Genomic DNA, 21907 nt, shown 5'->3' on the forward strand with positions numbered 1-21907 from the left:
CATGAGCACCACAACCACTCACCCTATCCCCTACTCACAACCCTGGACCTGGGACAGACTTTGTCCAATTCCACCCTTAAATCCAAATCCAACCCCCCCACCCCCACCTCCATTCATTCTCCCTAACCCTATGTACAAACTGTCATAGGCGGAATTACTTTTGATATTAATTTTGAAACACCTGGACTGACCGCAACCAAACCCACCCAAGAATCCAAAAACTAAGCATGATCCAGAGACCTAGTCTTAAATCTCCCCCATCGCTCAGGCAGACACCAGCAGCCCAGAGCTCATGTCGTTCTCCCCTGCCACCACGCATTTGTTTCCCATTCGTAAAACTTTATTAGAAATCGCAGGGTTGCACAAGAGCTCGTCTGAAATGACTCGGGAAACCTCAGGGTTGAGTCGAGGAGCTTGCTAGTTATTAGTTGCCGTTGTTTGTCTCACGTTGTTTGTTTGTTTTCAACATAGCCAGTATATCAGGGACCATACCTTAAAAAAAGCCAATAGTGCCAATGCAAGATCTTTAGCAGGACCTCGGCGGATCACTGCTTATCATCTTCCACCCAGGTCAATAGGTCAATAACCCTCTGGGGTTTAGTCTGACCTGGCCAATGAGTAGCTGGAGTCTCCTGAAAAAAAAAAAAAAAAAGACTGAGACTAGGTAGTAAGGGCTCGAAACCTGGAACATTCTTGAAAGTCTCCTGTTTTGAAAGCTGCTCGCCTGAGTTCTGTTCTTGGCTGCCGTAGCGCACGCTTTGCTGGGAAGGAGACGAGGCTAAGTTGAGTGCACATGCATTGCACAGCCAGCCCACATGTGTCATTTCCTGCAGGTGAATCGCAAAGCCTGCCCCGAGGCGGCCCCCTGGTCTCTGCTTTGACGTTCGGCCTTTGTGGCCACGCGGGTTACGTAACGCTCCCTCCGAGCCTCGCAGCCAATCAGCCAGAAGAGGTATGTGTGAGATGTCATAATGGAGCCTTGGTTGCGGCTGCTACTACTACTCCTGGGAGTTAGCTATGCATTATACCTCAAGTGACGAACACTGCTCAGGTTTGATGTAAATAAGCCAAGTTTGTGCATTTTTTTTTATCATGAATAAATTATAAAATGTATGCCCTTTGTTTACTGTAATTTAGTATTAACTTGGAGAGATTGTTCTTCACTAGAAACTGTAAATAGTTTTTATGTAAATGACTTTTTTGAGAAGTTTGCTTTCATTAAAAACAAATGATTTCATACAACCCCTCCTTTTGATTTATTCTTGTAGTAAAGTGCCTTTCAGTGGATACGCTGACGGTCAGTGGCATCACTGGAGCATCAGTATGAGAACAGATGGATGTCTTAAAAGTAGTTCACAAAGGAAATGCTAGTTTTGCAATTCTTTGGGTGACATCATTACTTCCGCTATGCGACCATGTCCAATACGACGTTGCCGGCCTTAATAGAATCTATCCATCCTGCTTTAGTGGCCTGCTTCCTGCCGCTGAGTACCGCAGGGATTTCGCTGTCGTCATGGGCTTAACGCCGTTTATTTTTGTGAATGGATGTGGGCGGAGATTAGAGGAAGCGGGATTTTCTGAGGTTGACTGACAGGTGCCCAACCCGTCCCGTCTCCTCAGGTCAAACGGATAAAGTCAGGGGCCGCAGGTCATGTGCCCAGGCTTATGAGGACAGAGGACCTCACTGACGGGCTGCAGTTGCCGCATGCAGGCTGAGTCACCCAACTTATGTTTTATAAAACTTAGAACAAAATGTGTATTTCATATACAATGTAAAAAGTGTAATTTTACTACATACAATATTGTGCAAAAGGTTATTTACTGCCCCAAAAAAGCTTCATATCAATGCAACATCATGCATGTTATACACCCCATCCTCAGGGCTTGTCCACACAGTGCACTTTTTATTATCTCTCTGCTATTTATTAAAATATTTCTTTCTTTCTTTCTTCACTTGCACAGAAAAAGCTGAACACCAAATGAAATTTCACTACATGCTTTACGTTAGTATTGCGATGTATGTGACAAATAAACCTCCTTGTATAGATGTCTCAGCTTTTTGGCCTAGTTCCTCACACACCACTGTTAAGGGAGGCCCTGCTTGTGCTGGTTTGTAAAATAAGGTTAACCTTCACGACACTATATGGCACAAAAGGTCTGTGACCCTGGTGAGACTCATGCCTCCAGCCTCTGCTAAAGTCCAGATTACTACGTAATCCCTATTCAATTAGAAGTCAGTCATGCAGTCTGGAACTGGAATAAACCTGGATATGGCTTGAACTGGTTTTGATGTCACGGACACACACACACAAAGCGAGAGACACGACATGAGCAGGTTTCACAGGTTGAAATAGTTTATTAGTTTAAGAAATCTCATAACAAACGTGATACAGGAATTTCAGCTCCCTAAGTCGCTCTACATCAGGAGAAAATAAAAAACAAATAAGGGGGGGGGGGGGGAGAAGAAAATCTGAGCAACATCTCCACCTCTCAAAAGTACTCAACACAAGTCCAGGAATGGGGAGGAAAATGCATACCCAGCAAGAGTAGTAGTGGGGGGGGGGGGGGTGTTGAGGATTGAGAAAACAAAAACAGTCTCAGCCCTGTGACTGAGTTTTAGTGAAGTAGCAGTAACAAAAGGGTTGGTCTGTTAGCAGAAGCACTGGCGAGTGAGTGTGTGCGTGCGTGCGTATGCGCGGGCTGGACTGGCACTGGGTAGGGTTGGTGACTCTGCCGGTCTTGTGCGTCTGCGATCTCATCTATTGGTTAATTAGCCGTGTATAAAAAACATAGATATATAAAAAAGGCCATCGTTTAAAGATTGGTAATGCAATCATGCGTCTGGTCAAATGACCCAAACCGAAAGCCATGTGGTAAAAGAGTTTGTGAATGTGCGTATGTGTGTTGTGTGTTGAGTAAGGCATTTGCACTGCAGATCTTTTAATGAGAGTTTAGAAAAATTAAACAACCCGAAAATCACTTTCTGAACACCATTTTCAACCGCACGTCTCTCTTGCGTTAGCTGCTAGCACTGACGCTAACTTTGCTAGCTAATACGTCGCCATGTCTGCCCTCACTTCCTGCGCTCACAGCACCTTAGCACCCCTAAAGAAAAAAAAATGTACCCAAACAAAACCTTCAACTCAAATGAATTAAAAAAAAAAAAAAAAGTAACTGCACTAAATGTATTAAAATGTTGGCATTCTTTTTTGTTCAACAGAAAAATTGAGAGAAAAAAAACAATATATACAGCACAAAAATGAAAATATGCAATATGCAAAAAGGCTTCAAGTTGCTTTCGGCAACCCCTCCCACCCCCAATACACTAAATAAACCCTCCCACCCACCCTCCCCACAATCAGTTGGCCTTCACTGAAGACCCCACTGAAGACCCCCCCCCCCCCCCCAAGGAAACCTACTACCCCCCTTCCCCCATCCTGCTTACATAGAGACATCACAAAGCACGATTACGGTCACTAAGCCTGTTAGTTTGGAAAAGGTGCGCCCGACCCCCCCACCCCACCCCTCCTATCCACTCCCCGACACCCCCCCCCCACCCCCCCTCCACACACGTGTAGCTCAGGCAGAGGTGAAGTCGGTGGCACAGGAGGTCCACTCGTCTGTATCCAAGTCGTACAGCTCCATGGTGTTCAGGAACTCGTTGCCATCGAAGCCGCCCACGGCAAAGATGTAGTTGCCGAGCAGGGCCACGCCCGCGTTGCTACGCGCCGACGTCATGCTTCCCAACATCCTCCACTCGTTGCGGGCCGGGTCGTACACCTCCACACAGCGCAGGGCGCGAGAACCGTCGAAACCGCCCACCACAAACAGCTTGCCTGTAAAGAGAAGAGGGGTTTAATGACTTGCTCAATATCATGCTGTTATACAGCACAGCTGGAAAGCTTTTCATCCAAAACAAATTGTGCGATCTGAGCCAGCTACGGCACAATTACATTCAGTGGGGCTAAATGAAAATCTCTCCACAATGCACCTACATTTCATCAGGGACTCATTTTAAACAGTGCAATCAAAAAGTTTTTTCTGCTTGCAAGAGTGGAATATTTGAATCCCTCCAAGAACCTTAAGGTGTATGGGGCAATTTTTTGAGCAATGTTGCAGACCAGCCACATAACCCCAGTTCCCCGTATTCTGATTAGGATGGTCATGACAATTTGCCTACTGATGAGGACAGTTGTTTAGAAGAAAAAAAAAAAAAAATGTTGATCAATATCAATTGGAACATGCCAGAACCACAACACTCTGGAACATTGCCCAGCTACATGCTCAAAAAGTTGCCTTGTGCATTAGCTTTAGGGGTCCGTGCTCACCTTCGTACACGGTCACACCAGCACCTCGGCGGGCCACGTTCATGGGGGCGATGAGGGTCCAAGTGTTGTTGTCAGGGTTGTAGCGCTCCACGCTGTTCAGGCAGTTCCAGGACTCCGCTCCTCCAATCGCGTACATGAAGCCATCCAACTCACACACCGCTGCCTGATGCCTCCCTGTGAAGCACACAGACGTTAACGTCTGACCCAGACCACTGCGTGCCCTCATGTGGTGTGTGTGTGTGTGTGTGTGTGAGCGGCAGACAGCTGCTGTGAGACTTACTGATGTTGAGGGGGGCGCAGTTGCTCCAGACTTTGGTGACCGGGTCAAAGGCGTCGCAGTTCTTCAGACCCTTCTGGCCACAGGGGTCTGAGCCCCCCACAACGTACAGTTTGTTGTTTAGGGAACAGACACCTGAAGGACAATAGGAGATTGGCAGCTGTTAAAAGGAGTGGTCACTCCATATGCAACTACATACAGATAAAGCTACATACATACTGTCTGTTAAATTATATAACTTTCACACAAGGTCAGTCAGGAAGTCTACTCCATGTATCAGGCTGGACAACGAATGGAAGGAACAATGTTAGTAGCTCATGTTTACCTGCGTTGCAGCGATTGGTCCGAAGCTCTGGCACCTGAGTCCATTCATCAGTGGTCGGGTTGTACGTCTCCCCGCAGCTCAACTCATCCGAGTGGCCGTTGGAGCCGCCCATCACATACAGTTGCCCCTGATTGGATGAGAATATGGTGGGCGTGTCAGAAGACCATTCTGACTACACAAATTTAAAACAATGATAGTATGTGCATCTAGTGATCTGTGATTGCCATGTTCTGCAACCAATGAGGACTCACCATAAGCACAGCCATCTGGAAGCGAGCCCGTGGCGTGCGCATGGGAGCCACAAACGTCCAGCAGTCGTTCTTCAGGTCGTAACACTCCACCGTTCGCAAACACTCTTCCCGGTTGTAACCACCTGGCCACAAACACACACAGTTTAAAAAAAAAAACAATTGCCAACTTAGTGGCTCAGTCAGACAGCGAGCTAAGCCAGACAGACAGCTAAGACAAACAGCAAAGTCAGCTTTCGATCCCTTCTTTCTAAAAGCCTCTGCTGATTCTGGAATTCCTTCAGGGCACCCCTATTCACCCCAAAAACCTGGTCTGACGCCAATGTCTGATTCTCCTGGCCTGCAGCCTTGGAGACCGCATGGCGCACACACACACACACACACGAGAGCTAAGTAAGGACTTTGGCAGGCGTTTCATAGGCGCTGACCTGCGGCAATGAGACGTCCGTCCAGAGCAGCGGTGCCCAGGCCGGAGCGGGCGTAGTGCATGGGGGCCAGCGGGCGCTCCTCGGTAGCCTCCAGCGGGCCCTCCCAGCTCAGGCTCTTGAGCAGGCAGGGTGTGGCCGACGGCGAGCTCTGAGGAGAGTTGCGCCCGTGCAGGAAGATCACGCACAGCATGCCCTCCAGCACCGCCAGACACAGGTAGGTGTTGTCTAGAGAGAAGAAAGAAAGAAAGAAAGAAAGAAAGAAAGAAAGAAAGAAAGAAAGAGAGAAAGAAAGAAAGAGAGAAAGAAGGAAAGAAAGAAAGAAAGAAAGAAAGAAAGAGAGAAAGAAGAGAAAGAAAGAAAGAAAGAGAGAAAGAAGAGAAAGAAAGAAAGAAAGAAAGAAAGAAAGAAAGAAGAGAAAGAAAGAAGAGAAAGAAAGAAGAGAAAGAAAGAGAGAAAACACAGAGGAGAGCAATCAAATGAGATGGGGAACAAAAGCCTCCAGTTTAGCCCCATCATGAATCAGTCACAACAAAAACACCCTCTTCCCTGCACAGATGGATAGACAGACTTACTGGTGGTCTTCTCTGAGGCGATGTACTTCCACTCGTGCTTGCAGGACTGCTTGGTGGAGCCGGGGGAGAGGGTGCCAGAGGAGCTGGTGCTCAGCTGCCTGCTCACGGTCTCACGAGGGGCCTTCTTCTGCAGGACACCAATACACACACCATGTATAACACTCATGCTCATCACACACACACACACACACCTTCTGCAAGGCACTCACACACACACACACACACACACACACACACACACACACACACACACACACACACACACACACACACACACACACACACACACACACACATACATACACATACACGAAGGCCCTTTGCCAAATACCCAGTCATACACTAACATAAAGGGCCTCATGCTAGGAACTACAAGGAACATATACTGCTTATTTTCCTCACACAATCCTGCCAAGGCAATATCTCAGGCTCTATGCAAGTACTCCCTGTATGCTCACAATCCTATCTTCACAGAGGCCTCTTCACAAATGTACACACACACACACACACACACACACACACACACACTCTTAAAGCAGCCCTTATACTTCCATTTCCAAAATGGAGATGAACACCACTTAAAACCCTTTGAAAAAACCTTGCTTCAAGATTTCACCATTAACATCCAAGTCCTATCTAGCCTATAGCAGCACACCAGCTTCTTAAGAGTCATTTCCGGCTGAGGAAGCTCATTCAGCTTTGGTCAGCTAGCATTATATCAATTTTTTTTAACATTTACAACCCCTAACTAAATAGCACCTGGTCACCTATAATGACCTAAAGGACGCTGGGCACTTGGCTTGGCCCCAATTGGTACTTTTGCGCATATTGGCCCAATCTGTGGCCAATGTGGTGGGGTGCACTCGAGAACACACTAGAGCCTGGCCAATGCTTCATTCATATGAGCTCGGCCCGTCCCAGTTTGGCTGGCTGCCGTGTACCTGCACAAACTGGATGTGATCTTCCTCAGCACCAAACACCTCGACCTGCCCGTCCAGCAGAGCTCTGTCCAGGAGCTTGTGGTCAGCTGAGTAGTACAGCGTTTGCACCTGCAACACACACAGCGACAACAACCCATGTGGCTGTCTCCTTGGCAACAGAACACCCCTCCCAGGAACAAAGGGGGGGTGGTAAGGTGAGGGGTGGTGGGGGAAAGGGGGGAGGGGAGGAGGGGGGTGGCAGCCATCTTGTTGGGTGGGTTTGCATGGAGCTGGCAGTGGAAGAGCTTCTTTAACAGATCACATCACACACACAAACACACACACAGGGGGGGGGGGGGGTCTTCTTGCTCCATCAGTTAGAAGTTAAAAGGTTGCTGCTGGGCGCCTCCACTGCATCCGTGCTGAAAACACACTCAGGCCACCACATCCCCATCACCACTGTGCATCCTGGGAGATTTGGTTAAGAGGAAAAGAAGAACTAGGGCCATCTCTTCCTGCAAACATTCTCATCATCTCAACTCTTTGCAGGCACTGTGGCAGCAGACATCTTCTGGTGTGTGCCATAGCATAGGTGCTGGAACTTCAGAGCTTCAGAGCTCCTAAATCCACACAAAGGGCTACGATCTACTGTTGACTTTCGACTCTGGAACATTCTGTGAGGAGTTAAGTTTATCTCTGCTGCCTTCTTCGGTTGTTCTCCCCATCAGCAAACTAAGATAAGATATTACAGAAAACACAATCCACTCAGCTGTGAAGAAAAATATAGAGTGCTTGAACAAAGCTCAAGAGAAGAAAAAAAATTAGAGTGAGTCCAGGCTCGGCAGCCATTTTGAGACTTGTAGATGTTCTCTTCACAGCATAAGCCATCCCAACATGGCAGGCTCCTCTTACAAGTCTTCTCCGTGTCTTATTCCTTTGATGAGTCCTATCTAGAGGACAGTCAAGGCTACAGTGTGTGCATGTGAATGAGAATATACGAGTGGCCTTGTGTGTGTCTCTGTGTGTAGTCAATGAGACTATGTGCAAAAGACTATGTGCTAGACATACAGGCTTTAGCCACTAACTTTCAAATCACCCAAGCTGATTTGGGCTGTGCCACTGTCATCATGCTCATGTAGAAATATGAAATATGATCTAGTTAGTGTGCGGTTGTGATTTCTTAATACTTATTTCATGTAGGTTCACCATCACCAAGACACTCTAGAAGGCACAGCTGGTAATGCAGCTTCATTGTGTGCGCTTCCTTATTGGTGTTCTTACTGTAGAAGCAAAAGCTTTTTTTTTTTTTTTTTTTAGAGTGTGTGATCTCATGCAGTGTGGATGTTCACGAGCAGAAGAGACAGAGAGGGACAGATGGGAGCTCAGTGCTCGTTTGGCTGAAGCTCTGTCCCTCTCTCCTTCATTTTTTTTTTTTTTTTTGTCATCTTTGCTCTCTCGTTTCTCTGACTCATTACCCTGCTGGTCTCAGTCTGGGCTCCGGGCTTCTTGCTTGGCCTGCTGCTGATTGGCTAACACACCTAAAGAGAGATAAATCAAGTGGGAGGAAGAGAGCTGTTAGTCCTGGTGGTCAAATGCTCACGCTCACATTCACACACACACACACACACACGCACCTGTTCAGGGAGAGGAGAGACAGCGAGAGGTTAGTGATAAAAGGCCACTCGTCACTTTTGCACTCCTGTCTGGTCACGTTTACGTGGCAGACATGCGCGCACACACAAACACACACACACACAAATACACTCGACTCTCGGCTCTCTTTCAGCTCACCTGGACCAGTGTGTGTACAGCCCGCGACTGTGTAAAGTAAAACAAACACACGCACAAAATCTGACATCGTGGGAACGTCATCACATGTACAGGCAAATTTGGTTAGGAGAGAGAGAGAGAGACTAGTTGCACTCCTGAGACGGAGTGCATGTACCTGCCGTGTACACCCTGTGCTCTCTTAGGGGGCCAGGCCTTCAGAGAAGGAGAAAAAAAAAAATAGACAAACACAAGCGGGCATCTGATTGACAAGTCCGTGAGGGAGCCAGCGCCGCCGCATCAAACGCAATCAGAGCATGATGGAGGGAAACAGGAAGGACAGGAGGAGAGAGAGAGAGAGAGAGAGAGAGAGAGAGAGAGAGAGAGAGAGCGGGAGGACGAGGGACGCATACTGACCTCCTCCATCAGCCTCTCCAGCGGCTCTCCGTTCTCCCACAGGCTGCGCTGCACCCAGGAGATCACCTTGGAGTACAGCTTCCCGTTGCTAGGTAACATCAGGTTGTCCTCCAGCATCACCTCCAGCTGTGGCGGCGGCGATCGTGATGGGACAGAGACAGACAGATAGATAGAGAGAGAGAGAGAGAGACAGAGAGAAGAAGGGAGAGAAGCACATGGAGAGCTAAGGTCAATCTCTTCATTTACTCAATTATCAGTCATCACCTCTTGTGAGGAAATCTGGAATTCTTACACCCCGATTGTCAATTAATAATTAAATAACTGGTTTAAATAAATATGCATTGCATAATTACTGTCAAACATTACATAATTGACCTCCCTTATGCAAAAGGTCAGCATCCATAAAGGGAGAGCAAACCTTTGACTGGCTGAATAAACCCTAAATATACTAAAGCTCAGGAGCGATAGCTTATGAGGTCAAAGATGGCTCATCCTCATACAAGCGAGTTGGATCTTTTCATAATGCAGAAGATTTCTGCTCTAATTTTAACCCCAAAACAAATGCCATTTATAGTGTTTGGGAGTATTGGCTTTAGAGACTCCTATTGAGACACCGCACACAGGCTTATTCAACTAGAGTAGTGCACTTGCATAAATGCATTAGGCTCAGGAGTTAATCTGGCCTGGCCCTGGCCGGCTGGCTAAGGCCCAGTACTGACCTTCAGGCGGGGCAGCTTGAGGAAGTCCTCCTGCTCCGACACCTCCAGCAGGTTCTCCTGGATGAAGCCGTCGATCTTGCCGAGCAGCCGGGTATCTCCCATTCCGCTGGCGAAGTGGCGGTAGGAGATGGCGCTCTGGGCGTCCATCTTGGAGAGCAGGTAGTCTCCGCAGATCTGCTCCATACACACACACACACACACACACACACACACACACACAGATGAAGTAATTGATCCCGAAGGACTGGCTGCTCACAGCTCTTAACACGCCACTGTTAAGTGTGTCTGTGGACACGGTGATGTGCAAAACATCCCTGTCTTCGATTAGCTAATTAAGAGCACGGGGAATACTAGACGAAGACAGGGTGGCATATCAGGAGAAGACAGTGAAACCAGAACAGAGACTGACTAGCAGCGAGTGGAAGAGTAAGGTGTATTGGAGAACAGAAGAAATGGAACAAACCTGCTTCACTCTCTCCATCTTGAGCCGTTTGGCAGCAGAGTAAACCTCCTTCACCAGTTCCTTATCAGCCTTCAGTCTAAGGAAAAGTGGTAGCAAGGAGGCACGTTTTAAATCTGGGGTGTACTTACAGGTTTACTCAATAATTAAATGCCGAGTAATATCTGGTTGCAGTACTTCAGTATGCGCTTGACCGCCAGACTAAGTATGTTTTGTCACTAGGTGTGAATTCAGAGCATGACGCACGCCGCCACCACCACCCACACACACACACTTACTGGGCAGTGTAGGCGTAGTTAAGCAGAACCTCCACGGCTTGTGGGTCCAGATCCTCAAACTTGACATGGGCCACGCCATGTGGCTCCGCGTCGCTGTTGAAAATCTCAAATAGGTAGGGGCTGCAGCAGGCCAGCACGGCCCGATGGGCCATCAGCTCATGACCGCACACCTGCCAAGGGCACAGGGCAAAGGTCAGGGGTCACAGGAGAAGCCTCTTTAGGAACCATCAGTGTCACTTTACACATAAATAGTCAGTCACACACACCATCACTGCAATAAAAGGATGTATATTTAGCGGTCACAATCTTCAAATATACTGGTTGCATAACCACAGGGCAATGTTCAGCAGGAATAAAAGAGGAGTTTAAGTCTACATGAACGGTGGGATGTGATGCAGTAATGATTTTAACTTTTCATCTCAAGGTCAAGTCAACAGACTACCAACAGTAACCAGAGCATTTCTTTTGACTGGCCACAGCCAACACACATCCACAGAGACAGAGAACTGCTCATGTGAATTAGATCTCGTAGAGTTCACTGAAACAACACACACACACACGGCAGTGTCGTTTTCAGAATGACTCAGTCTTGTTACTGTGGAAGCGAGACCAAGTGAGAGCTAGAGGCAAACAAATGAGGGTTGGACACACACACACACCTGCAGTCTGACGTCACAAAACTGGCCGCTCTTACGGAGCGCATTCATCTTGGCCACGGTGGAATCCAAAAAGCTTTCATCCTCGAATATCAGATAGCCGTTGGGAATCATTTTCACGCCGTTTGGAAATTAGACCTAAAAAAAAAGAAAAAAGGACAAAAGAAGAAATGCTTTTTATTTTCCCAGGTACATGAGTTACATAATAATGTCCTTTCTGGTCACTTTCAGTTCCACCCACCACACAATAGCATACACACCACTTCATATTCTGTGCCTTAAACTCCACAACTACAAAAGCTTCTCAAACATAGATGTTCATATTTGCTTCACTGGAACTTACCTGAAGTAAACTGGAGATGATCGGAAGAGAGTGAAAGAGAGCTTGCGTAACAAACTGAGATGCAGAGAGGAGTGAACCCTTCCTTTCGCACACCAATGTGGGGGGGTCAATTGGGTGGGGGGCAGCCGCACCAATGCAAACTATCAGGCTTGAAGCGACTGGAATCAAGTCCTTGGAATCCCGTTGGCTATAGAGTCCAGTTTTTTCTGTGAGGCTCGTTCATTATAAACTGTGGGAGAAAACGAGAAGAAAGAATTAACATTAGAACTTTGTGATACTAACAGACAGAACAAGGCAAAGAAAGACCACCTTTATTTCTAACCTAAATGTCCTTATTTACTTTCAGTAAATTATGCTAAGCTAGGCTAACACAGAAGATAAAGATAAGCATCCTCTTACCCAACTCTGGGGTATATGAAAAGATGATCTCCCAAACAGTTGGTGTGTTCCTTTAAAAGTCCACAATACCAAAAAAATGAAGACCATATTCCATGCCCTGCATCTCAATGCACCCATACCATCTGGGAGGCTGATCTAGGGTTAGACTAGTTCGGTTCATTTCTTCATATCCTAAAATCAGTAGACCCAGGCTCCGACTGATCTCAGATCATCCCTGTACAGACTTAAATAAGACAGCGCTCAGGAGGCAGGCAAGTAAGATGTCCCTGCATTTTCTAGGCCTTTCTTCAGCTTAGCAAAACCCCTTTACACACGCACAACCCCTTTACACACACACACACACTGTTCTACGGTAACGTGTCGAGAATCCAGACCAGACACATTAATCCGGCTCACAGCCTCCCATGCGTGGCCTCACGATCTAAGCACATGGGCAGCAGGAGCCAAAGCAAAGCAGACACAAGCACACATACAGCCACGGCAGCACAAGCCGCGCAAGAAAATAAATCAAAATAAATCAAAATAATAATTTATCAGCAGAGACCTATGATGACATATCTATATCACAATAGTATACTTACAAGAGACTGACTCAGAAGTGCTAACCCTGTGTGACAGACCATGCTCAGTCAAGCCCAATGCGGACACACACACACACACACCCCCACTCTTACTCCGCCCACTGTTTCAGGCTCCCCTTTTGACCATGTCCCCAAAATCAGGACACCCTGTACTCACACACGTACACCCCTCCCCCTTCACACACACAGAGGGGGCAACTTCTAGCCATTCAGAGAGGGGGCTATGGGGGAAGGAGGGGTAACAGCAGCGAGTGATAAATCGGTCAGGAATTCCACAAAATATATCGCCTTCACACACATGGCTCTCCAGACACTGGTACACATTCCGAGAGACTGGCTAAACCAGCTGCAGCCGGACGGAAAAATACTGCGCGTGCGCACACACGCACACACAGTCTGTGTGTGAGCCAGAGACAAAACTCCTAATTTACTGTTGCCAGGCATACAGTTACTAGGTATCTTATACAGACTTGTGCTAGCACTTTGAGGATACTGAATGCATGTGGGATGGACAGTGTCAAGCTAACTATTCTAAGCTCTTACTGCCCTGCAGTCCCATCTCTGCGATTCACAATAAATGCAGACAGGCAAAGCATGTCTGACAGGCCAACTCTGCAATGGGTCTTTAATGGGACCTCTCTGATGCCTTCTAGAAATATGCAGGACCCCCCCCCCCACACAGGGCCTATCATGATAACAAGATCAACAGACATAATAACTGGCCCACATCCTGAAGCCTTCTGAAGTGGGTCAGGCTCGGGAAAGCCATGACCAGAGCTCACCGGCGAGTGTCTGGACTTACAGCAGGACTGCGGTCAGTGTCGGGGAGGCCTTACCAATGGCCCAGATTAAATTTAGATAGACAGCCTTTATAGCACACGGATGGACGCCTCAGGCTCCAGTTAGGGCTGCTGCTAAAACTGAACCCAGTGCAGATAACGCTGAGCGCGCGCACACACACACACGCCCACACTGACCACAATATCCTTCTGTTCTCGACTACTAAGACACCAGTTCAGACTGTTCTAGAAGGGACGAACACAGGAGCGGAACAGATGCAGTCGAGACAGAAAGAACATGGACATTTATAGAAGTGACTGAGCATTCAGTGTGAAAGACACTTTTGTAAGTTCCCTTTTCTTCCCCTCCTCCGCCAAAAAAAAAAAAAAAAAAAAAAAAAATCACAAAAGTCACAATCAGCTTTTGTCTGCGTGTGGGTATTCTGTGTCTAGCAGATCAGCAGACGAGCACACGACCACAGTCACCTGAGCCCTTCATGCTCTGTGTACGGTGTACGTGTGACAGCATTTAGCCTAATCGCAACCATGAGACCCCTCTCCATGCCGCTCATATAAACACACAGTCCAGACTCTTCCACACAGAACTACATTTCCCAGAGTGGTCTGCCTTTGTAGTCAGATTTAACATATTCTCAACTGTGTGTGTGTGGCACGAAGCGTAATGACATCTGACAAGCTGTGCCTTTATTAAAGCTTAACTTGTGTATTGAATAGTTTTCTACAGTAAGGAACACAATGTACAGGGAATGTGAACAGGGGGGGGGTGGTGGTACACTGTGTGGTGGAGGAAGGAGATAAATGACAAATTCATAGCATTTTATTGGAGCAGCACGTCACATGATCATCGGATGTGGAGGAAATGGGAATAAAGGAAATTCCACAAGTGCCATCCTGTACCAATCAAATGTGCATACACAAGATAGCCTTCTCTCTCTCTCTGTGCGAGTCACTCTGTAGGCAATGGAACTTCATGCAGGCTATAGGAGGGAGAGGCCCACTGGCCTAGTAAAAGATCCAGGAGTCTGTGGCTGTGTGCTATATTGCTTTAGTCAGACTCATTTCCAGAGGTTACGCAACATCTGGCAGACTGTGCTTTCACTCACCCATTTCTTCTCCATCTCCCCGCCCTCTCACACACACACACACACACACACAGCTTATTTTCTTTTCCACATTACGTATTTACCCAACCTCTGGTTCATATTTTAGAAAGATCTTTGGGGTTTAAACAGAGAAAAACAATAACAAATCTCAAAAGGGTAAAACAATTCAGAAGCTACTTTAAAGTCCTAGCCTCACAAAAAGCCAACTAACTGATGCCCATCCAGACATGCTGTATTCATGCTGCAGTCACAAGACTAGTAAACATGTTTACAGTATAACACATGCTGTAGCATATCTGCGGGCTGTTTCTAGTTTCACAGAGATGTGTGCAGCTTCCATTAAATACCAATCAGCACAATCATCTAAACAGCTTATTTTACTCAAGAAATGCACTGACACTGGGTGCCGAAATGGGCGGTTTGGCCTTTAAAACACTAAACCTTATTTCTTTTTGATTACCGCATCTTTTTGCCCTTAATATGACATGCCTGGCTAGTGTACCCCATTTATCTATCCGTCTCCGTGTGGTGAGAGAAACTGTGCGCTGGAGAGGAGACACTTCATAATCACTCTGCACTTGTATTCTTTCTAGCCGACTGATCAGTAATTAGGAGACACACACAACAAATAAAAGAGTTTATGCTCGGAGCAGAGTTTGAGCCGAGAACTGAGAATGCACAGCAGACTAAACATCAGACCATGGGAGACCACCAAGCAGGAACTTGTTTTTTAACATTGTTAAAACAGCCTGGGAACAAAAAACGCAACCACCACAGGGACAAGTGGGTCATTGTTTGAAATGTGGTCCTGTAAAACGAGAGATTTTCTGAAATGATGTCCCCTTGTGCCACATAAATTCTCACAAAGCCCTGCATAAAATAGCACACAATGGGGGAATGGTGGCAAAACATTTGTATTTGGGGAAGTCAATGACTCGCTGCTTCCTGATTGAAAGCAAACTAGAGGGTGTGTGCATTTTCTAGAACATTAGAAGGTGATCTGGGGGTTGAAATGTATTTAACACCTCCAACACACCTAAGGAGTAGGAGCAAAGATATGTTGCTTCATCACTGACGCCACACATTTTAACGTCATCAACGCCAAGGACACTGGAGTCTTATCAAAATACCCACAAAAGTAAGGAGTCACAGTAACCTTTTATCTAGGATCTAAAGCGCAGCGCCAAATCCGCATCAGGTTGCGTCAAGGCTTTTCACCACTGCTATTCCAGATTGTGCAGGTTTACGCGAGACACCGCGGATTTCCCTCTACCATGCAGCACGCAGAGGTCAAATTCTCCTCGCGTGGGACTACTGACGCAGTCAGGTCGCACCGCACGCGGCGGCAGCCGAGCTAGCTCATGCCAATACAGGATTAAGTGAAATTCCAATGCGTACGCCATACCGGCAAGGGCAAATCAGAGCTTTTACACGCGCTAAACCTACTCTCGGTATAACAGATTGTTGGCACCTGCTATGTAGGTTAGCATTACAAGTGACCACCGATTTACTGCTGTATGTGTACCCCTGATCCGGAGATAACGTTACCCGATTGTGTCAAAATACTGTTAAATATCAATTAACAAAATTCATATTTCCACCGTATAAATTAACAACGGAATGGTTAGAGTGCCACGAATAACAGCTACATGGACAGCCTAGCCGTACCCCCAATGATTAACGTTAGCGACCTTGTTCCTCACACAGCATTTGACAAAACCAGATGCACTTGAGGGGGGAAAAAAACACTGACTTGCTTCATTGCATGATTCATAAATATAACACGCGGGGCTAATGGCAATAGCAGCTAGCACTATTCCAGCTCCAGTAGCTGCTAGTCTTTGCGACCCCCACTCCTCTCCCATCATTCCATGCACAGCCCAGCTAAGAAAGTGGGTCAGTGGGGCTGAACGTTTCACTAGCTGCTACTCATAGTACCACCACCATGAGCTACAAATGTTGGTACTTCACAGACGAGCAACACGAATCATGTTTATACCGGTCAAGCAGTCTTTGTGAAGCACAACCGAGAAATCAAGAGATGTTAGCAGCTCTACATGATTTCGCTCGACAATGTACTCTGCTTTCTATATTTAATATATCATTGACGTTATGGTAACGTTAACATAATGTTAAACAGCTGATAAACGAACAGGCTGGATACAAAATGCTCATTCTAGGTGCCTGAAAAAATCTGCTGCCAAGAACAAGTGGATGATGAAATTTTCAACGTTGTGGTTGGCAAATCGCCCCACGTCATTTCAACCACCTTCTAGTGGCCATGGCACGTCGTTAACAGTTAACGTTACCATACAAATGACCGTGCCAAATTTCAAATTTCTCAGACATTAATTTGCAGTAGGTCACAGTTTTTTCAGTTATCTTATCTTTGTATCGTTAACATTAGACAGTCACAGCTAACGTTAACGTTACCATTCCTTAATATGGCAAGAGCTAGCTCGTGCAGATGGCGGGAATCTAACGTTGACTAACGCTAACGTTACTTTAACATTACATTTACATGCCCAGACAAACAGTTAAGTTGGCTTCTAACAATAAACCAACAACCTAAATTGACTGGTATGTGTTGACTTTAAACATTCTCAGCATTGGCGATCCACGCCTATCGCCTAATATAACGTTAGACCTAACGTTAGCATCACTAAGACAACCCTGTTCCAAACGTTATAACGTTATTCACGTTAACAAAACCCAGGTCCGCTCCTATCTCAGAATACGTTAACACTGACGTTATACTACAATAGCATTGCCATCAAATGGCAACATTACATGGCCGATTTTATTTTGATCATTGCGACATCAGCATTATAACACTGGGTGGTTAAATTAGCATGTCGGTATGGTCTACGACCGTTGCGTTCTCTGGAACACTGACAGTAGTCAACCTACGACAGCACACTGGAGTTATATTAGTCACGTTAATAACACCTTCTTACCTGGTCTGTTTGACAACTGATGATGATAGACATAGTTAAGGTGAATTCGATGCGGTCAAGGGCCAGGGGGGTAGCTGCAATGAATGCGATGCGGCTGTCTCGACTCGACTTCCCAGAAATGTTCCTCGCGGTGACTACGTGTTCCACCTTCCTTCGGACTGGTTAGTGCATGTGCGGCTCTGATGCGCGGTGTGGGGATAGAGAGCGCTTACAAAGCCAAGCCTACTGGCACGTCTGATGTCATCACGCAGAGCAGAAGACACGCCTGCGGAAAATTACTGAGCGGGATGAAGGATGAAGGAGGGTTTGTTGTAGTTGGCATGGTAGTTGGTCTCTACGATGCCTGGATAAGGTTTCTCAGGAATGAAATAAGGAAGTGTGTAGTATAAACGGATGTGCATGGTGAGCGCTGTGTACAGTAGCTAACTTCGATTTGTGGGTGACCACATGAGGTTTTGTTATGTCCACAGCCTAGTAGGCTATATGCCAGTGTTAGGCCCATGGTTAGGCCCCATCAAAGTCTCCTGTGTCTCACATAATTTTACTATGGGACTAGGCCTATCATGTTTTTGAATAAGCAGTTTATTCAGAGATGGATTCAAATCACTATACACTATGTTACCCTTACTATGGGTTTCAAATCATAGAATGTTTTGATCAAAACAAGTCTAAAGATCCCAAGTTTGGCATTCAACATAGGCTACATGAGAGAGTGAGATAAGATCCTGCTCTCCATTAAGAAATCCAAGTTCTTCCTTGATCCTGTGACGCACCTGATTAAGTATGACGCGAAGGCTGTCTGTGCAGGTAAGACTGAATTCAGCTCCTGTTGGCACTAATACGATTAATGGCTCATGAATCACTCTACTACACACACATGAGCAGTGTGCCGGCATTGGTGTGACTGGCATAAGCCTATCTGAGCCGGTTTCACAAATGTGCCTCTTTCAACATTGACACCGGCTGAACTAGCATGTTGGACAGAAAGCAGTGTGAGGCAGTGGGATGTCACCCATTCAGTCCAGTGGGCAGAGCCATCAACAACACGCAATCGGGTTGTTATTCTGCTGCCCTTTGTCAGTAACTGAGGCTGGGGGATTACAAGCTTGGTGCTGTTTACATTGCAGACCCATTGTTGACTCGGGGCAAAATTCCCATCCAGAATGACTGTTTTTACTGCCCAGAACCCCCCCCCCCCCCCCCTTTGGTGTGATGGCCCAGCGAAAAATGATGACCTGTTGCTAGGCAGCATTGCATTGCATTCCCTCACGCCCCCTGAAAAACATTTCTCGTGCATCAGATTTGACTAGACTGTTCGGCTTTGTGTCAGGGTGTGTGGAGCCACTTGTTCAGTGGAAAGTTCCAACGCTGGAGGGTTCGTCAAGAAGGAGGACTGAGATGAAAAGAAAAGCCATATCTACTTACAAAGCAAACAGGAAATACTCTATCTTCTCCTGAAAGTGACATCCCACCTGCTGATTGTTAAGAGGAAAAATGTCTGGGGGAATAAACAAAATTCTTTAATTTTTACTTTTAATTGAAGGAGCCATTCTTCACATTTCTATCTTTATGCAGACTGCAAAATGAACATTTACTGTAATTAGTTTCCAGGCAGTTAGGTTGAGGTGGCTATAATGTCCTATGGAAGGTTATAAGGCTCTTATGCTGATATCAGCTCATCATATAAAGAGAGGTATTACATGCTGCAAGTCACAGAGTGTTCTAAGAGAGATAAGCTAAGCACACACATTCATGCACCACACACACACAAGCACACACACACACACACACACAAACACACACACACACACACACACATAGAGAGAGAGAGAGAGAGTTGTGAAGTGAGGTATGCTGTCACTGTGAGGTGTTAGGAAGGGGCAATGACATACTTGTGGCTGTACCCATGCAGTCGGGTATCAGAGTCTGAAGCGCAGTACAGTGCAGAAGTTTTCAGCTCTGTGTTTACACTGCAGCTTTTGGCTCTTAGGGCTGAGCTACACCAGACACGTACCTGAAGCGTTCCGTTCACGTTGTGTCTGCTGCAACAATTAGCTTCCCCTATAATCAATGGAAGTAGCTACACCAGACGTGATAGCGGCGCGTACGTTCGAAAAAAATAGACCATTCATCTAAAATGGATTTTACGCATTGCGAAGGAGCGCTTCAGTTACGTGCCTGGTGTAGCTTCGCTGTTAGAAGAGAACAATGTCCACGGCATATTCTGGTTACTTTTACTCACTGACCTGACCAACCCCCGGGCTGTGAGGCTGTGAGATTCAGGGTAGGCCTACAGGCCCCAGTGAGGCATTAAGCTTTACAGACACATCCCCTACTCTCAAGTTGAGATTTTAAGGTGCTACCCTTACCAGCCGGAATGCTCATAAAGACCTCAGCAAGTATTTCCCCCCATCAGTGCAAGTGGAGTAGAAGCCTTGGAGTGCTAATGTTTGGGAATCATGACCCAACCCAGCATCTTAAATGACCAAAGTCAGAGATCCTCTGTGCAGCTTCAACATCAAGATCAGGAGCAGCACGTTCTCATTTCCCCCTACAGTGGTTCTCATTATCCAGCCCATGCAGCTCTCAGTGGCTCTCCTGTAAACAAAAAGGGGTATTTTTCTCTGGGTTAAATACCCCAAAAAGGGGTATTTTTCACTATACTGCTGATTACATGTAGAGTTACTTCATTAATTTGTCCGGCAAGCAGTTTCAGCACTGATATGTTAAATGCCTCAGTAGGTTACAGTATTTCACAATGTTTATAATGTCTTAGAAGATGCAAACACTATGGTTCTGGGTAGATATAATGCATAAAAGAGTCATCGTAATATGTGTAGTTATTTCATCCTTTTAAACAGCCCATGCATCATGCTCATGAGTTGTGAGTGTGGCACAGTAGTCAATAGCTTCTCCGGCAACAAGGTAATTAATTCTGGCGGTCGTCCGTAACAAGCCCTCTGTGGGATAGACTGTGTATGTGGTGGGTCCACCGGAGACTTCAGTGCCCTCAAGGAACTGCCATTTGATTGGAGGTTAGAATCAGTGAGCTGAGATGCAAGTCAGGCATCAGATGAGCTGGAGTGACATCATGTAAATGGGTATGTGTACAGTATGTATGTACATTATGTACTGTATACATGTGTTATTGTTTTGGAGAACTTTGAGCTGAAATGCCCATCTGATTAACATAAAACTTGATTCAGATTACCTGGAGACAATTATCTAAAACATCATAAATAGGCTACATACAGTATGTAACTCTGTAATTGAAATAAGTCATAGTATATTGGATCAGTAGCTCACAGTGTCTGTGTAATAAACACAATAAACAGTGTTTTTACAGCCCTACTAAAGCTTCAGTCTTTTTTTTTGCTTCCTTCAGAAAAGTAGATCAGTGGATCTGGGTCATAACATTAAAGCACCCCGACTAACCCCGGTCACCTCCCAACCCTACAACATCACCACCCTGCACAACACAGTCTGGTTCCTGAGCCAATTAATACTCTTGAACAAACACACACGTAGTTGTACACAAATGAGCATGTGCAAGTATAGTTATACGCACAGGCTCAAACGTGCGCATGCACACACACACACACACACGCAGCTGTAAACACACAATCTGAAATGTGCGTGAACACACATGGAAAAAATGTAAGGTTTCAAGGTCCACTCCAGGCAATTATTCACCCCAACATTTCCCTGACAGCCTCATGCAGTGTAGTGGCACCTCTTCCTCTTCTTGCTGTCTAAAGACCTCCTCGGGTGCTTAAGATCTCTCTGCCTAAATCCTCCTACTTAATGCTCAGCTGTGGCAGTCAGCAGTCTAAAGGAGTCTATGGACCTGCCCAGTTATAGGAGTAGAGTTAGGTGAGCACTTTGTGTTGCATGCAAAATGCACTGAATACTTGGGTCATTTGAGTCTTTATGCATGTTAGTGTTGATGTGGTTATTGTTTGCTTATGCGTGTGGAGTTCTCTTAAACTTTAGCAACAAAAGGAGAATGTGTGTAAAGCTTTTATTCTCCTAGAGCAAGTGCCTGTTTGTGTGTGTGTGTTTGTGTGTGTGTGTGGTCAAACTAAATAAAAACTGTTTGTGTCCACTCTTACCCCAAACACACATCTGGTCTTTTCATTGTCTTGTCTTTTTTGGGAACACTGTGTTCTCCATCCGTGATTTGTCCTTGCATCCCACCCTCCCCCATCACACATTGAACAGCCCAGCCAGCTGGTCCCCGGCCAGCCTGGTGCTGTTCTTCCTAGTGAGGATAGTGATGACCAGCCTGTGAGATCTGATCCCAGGCCAGTCAGTGGTCAGGGCCAGGCA

The 21907-nt window shown here is 46.3% G+C and overlaps 2 protein-coding genes across 4 annotated transcripts in view; one reads left to right on the forward strand and one right to left on the reverse strand.

The window, feature by feature from the left end:
- swt1 (SWT1 RNA endoribonuclease homolog) overlaps positions 1 to 707 on the forward strand; it is a 33130-nt gene extending 32423 nt beyond the window's left edge. For all 3 annotated transcript variants that reach the window (XM_076278920.1, XM_076278919.1, XM_076278922.1), the window contains exon 18: positions 1 to 707. This exon is cut by the window's left edge and continues 131 nt beyond it. The gene's annotated coding sequence lies outside the window, so the exon portion shown is untranslated.
- Positions 708 to 3539: 2832 nt separating this feature from the next.
- ivns1abpa (influenza virus NS1A binding protein a) lies at positions 3540 to 17769 on the reverse strand. The gene is made up of 15 exons (XM_076278923.1): positions 17579 to 17769; positions 11739 to 11967; positions 11399 to 11533; positions 10740 to 10909; positions 10465 to 10540; positions 10002 to 10175; positions 9283 to 9408; positions 7120 to 7227; positions 6179 to 6305; positions 5607 to 5831; positions 5182 to 5303; positions 4931 to 5057; positions 4609 to 4740; positions 4329 to 4502; positions 3540 to 3836 (listed from the first exon to the last, which is right to left on the reverse strand). Exons 3-15 carry the CDS (start codon positions 11507 to 11509, stop codon positions 3580 to 3582), a joined length of 1929 nt encoding a protein of 642 aa, XP_076135038.1. The 5' UTR covers positions 11510 to 11533; positions 11739 to 11967; positions 17579 to 17769; the 3' UTR covers positions 3540 to 3579.
- Positions 17770 to 21907: the final 4138 nt, after the last annotated feature.

The sequence above is a fragment of the Alosa pseudoharengus genome, unplaced genomic scaffold (genome assembly GCF_046254945.1).
Source record: "Alosa pseudoharengus isolate Yale_2024_CS ecotype anadromous, Long Island Sound unplaced genomic scaffold, YU_APseudo_1.1 YU_APseudo_1.1_scf_11, whole genome shotgun sequence".
NCBI classification, from domain to species: Eukaryota; Metazoa; Chordata; class Actinopteri; order Clupeiformes; family Clupeidae; genus Alosa; species Alosa pseudoharengus.

What these genes read in the sequence shown, in the direction of transcription:
- ivns1abpa (XM_076278923.1), bottom strand. Translation starts at nt 11,509, where the DNA reads ATGATTCCCAACGGCTATCTGATATTCGAGGATGAAAGCTTTTTGGAT. An exon ending in TTTGTGACGTCAGACTGCAG is followed by an intron (nt 10,910 to 11,398) that starts GTGTGTGTGTGT and finishes TGCCCTTGGCAG; the next exon opens with GTGTGCGGTCATGAGCTGAT. An exon ending in AGATGGAGAGAGTGAAGCAG is followed by an intron (nt 10,176 to 10,464) that starts GTTTGTTCCATT and finishes TGTATGGAGCAG; the next exon opens with ATCTGCGGAGACTACCTGCT.